Source organism: Amblyraja radiata, chromosome 8 (assembly GCF_010909765.2).
Source record: "Amblyraja radiata isolate CabotCenter1 chromosome 8, sAmbRad1.1.pri, whole genome shotgun sequence".
Classification (NCBI taxonomy): Eukaryota; Metazoa; Chordata; class Chondrichthyes; order Rajiformes; family Rajidae; genus Amblyraja; species Amblyraja radiata.
Genome location: NC_045963.1, coordinates 19,645,055 through 19,652,633, shown reverse-complemented (window position 1 = coordinate 19,652,633; position 7,579 = coordinate 19,645,055). Strand labels below are relative to the sequence as shown.

At 44.7% G+C, this 7,579-nt stretch overlaps 1 protein-coding gene across 3 annotated transcripts in view; it reads right to left on the bottom strand.

Moving 5' to 3' along the window:
• Window positions 1–2,292: 2,292 nt before the first annotated feature.
• rps6kc1 (ribosomal protein S6 kinase C1) overlaps window positions 2,293–7,579 on the bottom strand; it is a 163,714-nt gene continuing 158,427 nt past the window's right edge. For all 3 annotated transcript variants that reach the window (XM_033025324.1, XM_033025329.1, XM_033025325.1), the window contains one exon: window positions 2,293–2,876. In XM_033025324.1, coding sequence (XP_032881215.1) covers window positions 2,757–2,876 — 120 coding nt within the window. In that variant the 3' untranslated portion in view covers window positions 2,293–2,756. The remainder of the gene's footprint in view (window positions 2,877–7,579) is intronic.

Sequence of the window (7,579 nt, the reverse complement as noted above, 5' to 3'; positions counted from 1 at the left end):
TTGGGCTCTATGGTTGGGCGAAAGGCCTGTTTCCATGCTGTATGACTCCATGACTTACTGATGCAAAACAATACAAAGATGTGATTGCATTCAAAACTAAACTTCTTACCCCAGGTAATATTTTATTATAACACAAAGATCTTTGAATTATTCATACTGAATTGATTCAATTGTTCATTCAGGGAATATATTGGTATTCTTGCATGAAAGAAGACAAACAATCTGTTCTGAAAGTGGCCTTTCTTAGTGCAGGCCTGACAGAAGCAAGATTTCTGAAAATAAAAGTGGTTGATAATCTATTAAATAAAATCTTCTTCAAAGGTAGGTGTGAGTTTAGATTTTAAAGCCTATAATTACTCAGCTCCCATGGCCGTCCGAAGGGGGGGGGGTCGTTGGGTGCGACCGCACCCCCCTTTTCCCCCCCTAAGAACAAAAATCACCACAAAAAAAAAAGAAATCAACGTTTCCACTTTGGAAACGGCCAGTTCTCTATTCTCCCGTCGCCGGGCAGGAATGGCTGAATCTGAACCCAACGGCTGTAACCCCTACACCAGACGCCGCTGCGGCAGAGCCCGATCCCCTCGCCTCCCCCCGCCGCCGGGGCCCAAGCCATCTTCCCCCCACACCACCCCCGTTGACCCACGCTGGGCTCATGCCACCCACGCTGGGCTCATGCCACCCCCGCTGGGCTCATGCCACCCCTGCTGAGCCCACGCCACCACCGCTGGGTCCACGCCACCCCCGCTGGGCCCACACCACCCCCGCTGGGCCCACACCACCCCCGCTAACCCCCGCTGGGTCGATGCCACCCTCGCTGACCCCCGCTGGGCACACGCCACCACCGCTGGGTCCGCGCCACCTCCGCTGAGTCCACGCCGCCCCAGCTGGGCCCACGCCACCCCCACTGACCCACGCCACACCCACTGGGCCCACGCCACCTCCATCCCCCCCACCCCTGCCGGGCCCATGCCACCCCTGCTGGGCCCACGCCACCCCCGCTGGGCCCACACCACCCTCGCTGACCCCCGCTGGGCACCCGCCTCCCCCGCTGGGTCTACGCCACCCCCGCTGGGCCCACGCCACACCCACTGACCCCCGCCACCCCCGTTGGGCCAACGCCACCCCCACTGACCCCCGCTGTGCCCCCCTCACCCTCACGCCACCTTCATCCCCCCCGCCCGCTGGGCCCCCGCTCGGCCTGCGCCACCTTCATCTTCGCCCCCCCGCAAGAAAGAGGGGGGATGTGAGTGGGGGGAGGGGGAGAGAGAGGGGACGGGAGGGGAGAGAGAGATGGGGAGGGGAGAGGGAAAGGGGGATTATCTTTAGTGAGATTGCAAAATTAAATTAGGTTTTAGAGCTATTATATTTTCTCCTCCATATGAATAACATTAAACAATATCAAATAATGGGTTATTCATATTCTCCGCAGATGCTGCCTGACCCACTGAGTTACTCCAGCACTTTGTGACAATTTTCCCTTCACCCATCTGCCCAAGCCCACTCTCCCCTCTCCTTTCCTATGTTCCTTTCCACCCATAAACCTCTCTCTGCATTTACATTTCACTCCTCTTTCAAATCTGCTCTGCTTATCTACATGCATTTTTCTTCTTCACTTTTTAGTCATAGAATGATGCAGTGTGGAAACAGGCCCTTCAGCCCAACTTGCCCACACCGACCGACATGTCCCATCTAAACTAGTCCCACTCACACGCGTTTGGCCCATCTAAATCTGTCCTATCCATGTACATGTCCAAATGTCTCTTAAACATTAGGATAGTCCCAGCCTTAACTGCCTCCTCTGGCAGCTCGTTACATACACCCAGCATCCTTTGTGTGAAAAAGCTACCTCTCAGATTCCTGTTAATTTCTGAAATATTGGTCATAAAGTTGGTGCAAAAATGCTCCAAAATAAGGCTCAGAATGCATCAAAGAGCATCTAAAACCCCTGAGCTTCCAGGGCCCAAGGGCCCTGGATCCCGGCATCAAGGGACTTCACGCTCCGCGCTCGTGATGTGAGCAGCGCGCACATTATTTCACATTAAGTTTTTGTAATCCTGTCATGCCACCCCCCTTTTTGAAAAGCTTCGTACGGGCCTGGCTCCTGCGATTCCAGATGTGATTATATTGGTTGATGTGTGCGCATAAAATAGTGCTACCTTCTTTTGGACTGATGCCAATAACATATACATCTAACTTCCAAGATGTGTTTTGATCAATTTACATTTTTGAAATACATTGTACAAAACAAAATTACATGTCACTCTTTAGGAAGAACTGAGATTTTCATGATAGTTAATTTGTAAACCATTTTATTTACTTGGTTCCAATCTATACCCTGCTGCAATTCATTGGTTCGTGTAATAAGAATAGTAATTAGTAACAATGATCAGCAGAAGTTACCCTCATTAAGGACAGGCTAAATTCAATATGTTACAGCACCACCAACTATGTTCTATAAATAAATAGGAATTGTGTACATCTTTATTCCAGTCTGGCTGTACCTGCCTATTTTATACATAGTTATTCACAAAATATAATCATTGCAGATTCTGCAGCATGATCTAAAATACAGCACCTCAGGCATTTGTAATAGACGCAAATATAATGAAATAATCCCACAAAAATTCAGTTGCTCCATCTTGCCCAACAGTTCATGTCCTTGGTGGTTGAAGGCCTGGGATTCGGCCGGTGGTAATATTGACCTCCCAAGTACAATCCTGGTTAGTGCAGTAAACGCCGTAGTCTCCTCCTTGGCTTTAGTTCTTTACTATGTTACTCTGAGACCAGTCCACAGTTTGGAAGAATGGGTGTGATTTGATGTCTTCAACACCTGACACGCCAGCACCAAGTCTCTCGCTGGGATTAAACTGCAAAAGCTAAAGACAAGACAGATAAACAAATCACACACATTCTGTAGCTGCAATGGTTAATACAGATGCTATTTATCTACACACTATATTTATGAAGATTCCTCTGACCACCCACCCTTTCATTTATCAAACAAATTTCTCGCTCCAATAACCCAAAAAATTGATATGGTTTAGAGATTTTTTTTTAAAAGACACCATCATCCTTTTTGTTTAGGATTGAACCTATTTCAATTCCTCGCTGATTAAAAAGTGGATATAGAACTCCAAGTGTAGCCTCACTAATGCTATCTCAATTTAATATTCTTAGATTTGTACTCTAAGGATCTACCTAGACAGACATCATTTTGTCTAATTTAAAGTATTTTTAGCAATTGATCAACTTGCTGGCCCAAATCTTTTGCAATGCACTTTAATTCATTACATTCTGTAGACTCAATAATACCATTACTAGGTTTATGCATCAATTTATATTCTCAATACCATTTACCATTATGCACACGGCTATTAAGGGCTCAATCTATCTTAAGAATACTTTGAGAGGCTTCCACGTGCTTAGCAAAACCTTCACTCGGCTACACATTCAGCTACTGCTACTTGTTGTCATTCTTAACCACGGTGGAAGAAGAGGGGAAAGGGCTGTGAAGGAGAGGTAGATGGGTTCCAAAACAGTTCCTCACTTGTCAGAGCTCCAATTGAAACTACTGTAATCTTTACAGTGCACTTATTCCAAAAATGATAACACAATTTATATTCATCATCTTCGATCCATGTGCATACATCTGTCAGGAAAATGTCCTTGATAGAATTTGTCCTGACTGATAAAATACACAATAATCCCCAGTTATTCTCATGGCACATACAGGATTTGCCAAACAGCCACAAACAAAAAAACATAGTCCTTTCATAAATGCATGCCAGCTTGGATTATTTATCATCATAGTATAGAATAGTCACATAGGGAGGCCACTCATCCCAGTGTGTCTTTGCCAGCTCTCTATCCAAACTGCTCTCATGATCTACCCAGCCCGACCCCCTTCTCCATGATCTTGCAAACGATTCTTCCCCATATATTTATTCAACACTCTTGAAAGCTGCGGTGGAATGTGACTCCACCCCGCTGGCAGGAGGAAGGACCGGTGGGCTGCATGGCCAAGACAAAGGACGGAGAGGAGGGTGGAGGGAGCCTGCGATGGTGGATGCAGGAGCAAATGCTGGCAAGAGAGTGAACCGGGGTCTTACCTCCCGGGCCCGCTGGGTCTGCTGCAGCAAGTGCCTCAGGGGCACACAGGCTGAACATGGCCGGGCAGGAGAGGGACGTTGGTTCGCTGGATGGTCCGGAAGGAGGTAACGGCTGGAGGCCTGGCAGCAGCCTGGGGCTCGCCTAGATCGGGAGCTGCTCCAGAAGACTGATCGCACGGAACAAACTCGAGTTTGAAATGGTGCCTAAACTTGGCGATTCTTGAATACGGTCTCAGTGGACTATTTCTGTACACTTTGTACTAATTGGGAAATGTGCATAGGTATGACAATACTCTACTAAATGTTATGCATAAAAATGAATTTCACTGTACATCTGTACATGGGATATTAAAAAAATTAACCCATTGGACCTACAGGCAGTACAGTCATTGCATCATACATATTAATATACTCCATCTTATTTTTAAGAAGTTAAAGTATATTAACCATCTTTCAGTCGCCCACTATCATCCTCATTTTATTCTACTGTATATTTGGCGAGTGTGCAGAAGAGGTTGACCAGAATGGGGCCTGGATTAGAGGCTATTAGCTATAACAGGTTGGACAAACTTGGATTGTTTTCCCTGGAGCTTCGGAGGCTGAGGGGAACCGGATAGAAGTGTATAAAATGATTAGAGGCATAGAAAGGATAGACAGTTGGAAACATTTTCTCAGGAAGGTAATGTCAAGGTCTAAAGAGCACAGCTTTAAGGTATGAGACGCATAGTTTAAAGATGTGTAGGGCAAGTTTAATTTTGCACATAGAAACATAGAAACATAGAAATTAGGTGCAGGAGTAGGCCATTCGGCCCTTCGAGCCTGCACCGCCATTCAATATGATCATGGCTGATCATCCAACTCAGTATCCCGTACCTGCCTTCTCTCCATACCCTCTGATCCCCTTAGCCACAAGGGCCACATCTAACTCCCTCTTAAATATAGCCAATGAACTGCACAGAGTGGTGGATGCCTGGAACGCGCTGTGGTTGGTGGTGGTGGTGGAGGCAGACATGATAGGGGCATTTAGGAGGCCTTTAGATAAGCACCTGGATAAGCAGGGGATATGGATCATGTGTAAGGGCAGCCTAGTGGCACAATGGTAGAGTGGCTGCCTTACAGTGCCAGTAAACCCGGGTTCGATCCTGACTACGGGTGCTGTCTCTACAGAGTTTGTACGTTCTCCCCGTGACCTGCGTGAATTTTCTCTGAGATCTTCGGGTTCCTCCCACACTCCAAAGATGTACAGGTTTGTAGATGAATTGGCTTCGGTAAAATTGTAAATTGTTTCTAGTCTGTGTAGGATAGTGCAAGTGCGCGGGGATCGCTAGTCGGTGCGGGCTCGGTGGGCCGAAGGGCCTGTTTCTGCACTGTTTCTCTAACCTAAAGTAAACTATGCAGGGGATAAGGATCATGTGTAGGTAGAGAGACCAGTTTAACTTGGCACCATGTGTAGGAAAGAACTACAGATGCTGGTTTAAATCGAAGGAAGACACAAAATGCTGGAGTAACTCAGCGGGAGAGGCAGCATCTTTGGAAAGAAGGAATGGGTGACGTTTCGGGTCACCCATTCCTCTCCAGAGATGCTGCCTGTCCCACCGAGTTACTTCAGCATTTTGTGTCTACTTTTAACTTGGCATCATATTCGGCACAGACATTGTGGCCCAAGAGCTTGGGCCTGTGCTATGTATAATCATAGGCACTCCTGGTGAGATATCCACTCATCGCTATTCCAGAGGTTTTAACAACTTATTGATTACTATAATTATAAATACTATATACTCTACCATATTATACCCAACCTCAATACCTAAGTATATACAATGTTATGAACAAAAAGATTCAAAGATTAGCTATGCATCACTCAGCAAATTATAATCAATAGCACTCAAGACCAAGTAGGAATTTTGCAAAAAGGGATAAACATTTTTATTTTTAATACTTTGCAGATTAATCTGAATTCATTTTAACAAGCAGATCATTAATTTACTTTTCTTAAATGTTTTTCATTTGTTTATAATTAAATAGATGATAGTCAAAGTATTCAGAGAGTTGCATATTCTATAAGAAAAGTAACCAAGAACATTTTTCAAAGGTAGACAAAAATGCTGGAGAAACTCAGTGGGTGAAGCAGCATCTATGGAGACCCTTCTTCAGACCCGAAACGTCGCCTATTCCTTCTCTCCATAGATGCTGCTCCCGCTCAGTTTCTCCAGCATATTTGTCTACCTTCGATTTTTCCAGCATCTGCAGTTCTCTCTTAAAAAAAAGAACATTTTTCTTAAGTGTGAGATGTTGCATTTTATTTTAGAAATAGCAAACAAAAGGATAACTTCAAGCAAACAATGATATTTGAAATATGTACTCCTTCTATCACATCTTCAAAGTAAAAACACAGCAGCATTTTAACAAAGAATCGTTTATTTCCCTTCCTAACATGTATGATTTGTCCCAGAATAATTAAGGTCAATTATAACACCTTTCTCACTTCCCAAGTGAGACTGGCTATTGGTCACAGGCTGCAGACAGATTACTGATGACTCAATTCAACAATGTTATGTATCCTAAAGGAGTCGTTTTCCGAATAATGGGTATGTGAATTATTTATTGACAACGTTGCTAACCTCAGTCAGTGTCTTTCTTTCATGTGTACATACATACATACAGACAGAGGAACGAAGGTCCATTTCTATCGTTATGCTCAGAGTAGGTATAGTTTGGGTCCAGATTCCATCTTTCGACAACAAAAAAATCTTCAAAGTACAACAGTGCTTTTGACAACAACTTGAATTTGGCTTAACTCAGCTCCAGCTGGCCTTCCTGGCCTGAGACATTAACTCTGGTTCTCTCTATCTGTTGAGTACTATTAGCATTTTGTGTTTTGATTTCAGCATGCAAAACATAACATAGGGTTTTAAGAAGAAATGTGATTTAATTGGTTTCAATTATACTATCTTGAATTGGGAGGTGGTGGTGAGGCATAAAAGTCAGTCTTGATAATTAGCTTCTGTGAAACACAAGAAACAGAAGTTGTATGTCTTTCTCTTGCCTGCTCTGCGATTCAATGTCATGGTTGGTCTTTTACCTTGACACCATCATATTTTACACAGTTCAATGTTTTTAAACACTAATTGAAGAAATCAAATACGTTTTAATACCAGGAGTCTTTGGATACTTATTGCATGGTTTAAGTTGAAAGGGACCAGTTCGACCAGGCTTATGGACATAGTCTGGTTCATGGGCAATCCTCTCCACCCTGGGCCTCTTTCCATTCACTCTCCAATTAAGTGAAGGGCGTAAAGCCATTTATATGCATTTTACGAGCATGGTCTATCTTATAGAGTTCCATTGTGGGACGACGGATGGCACAATGGGCTAAGTGTTCGGCTGGCAACCGGAAGGTAGCCGGTTCGAATCCCGCTTGGAGTGCATACTGTCGTTGTGTCCTTGGGCAAGACACGTCACCCACCTTT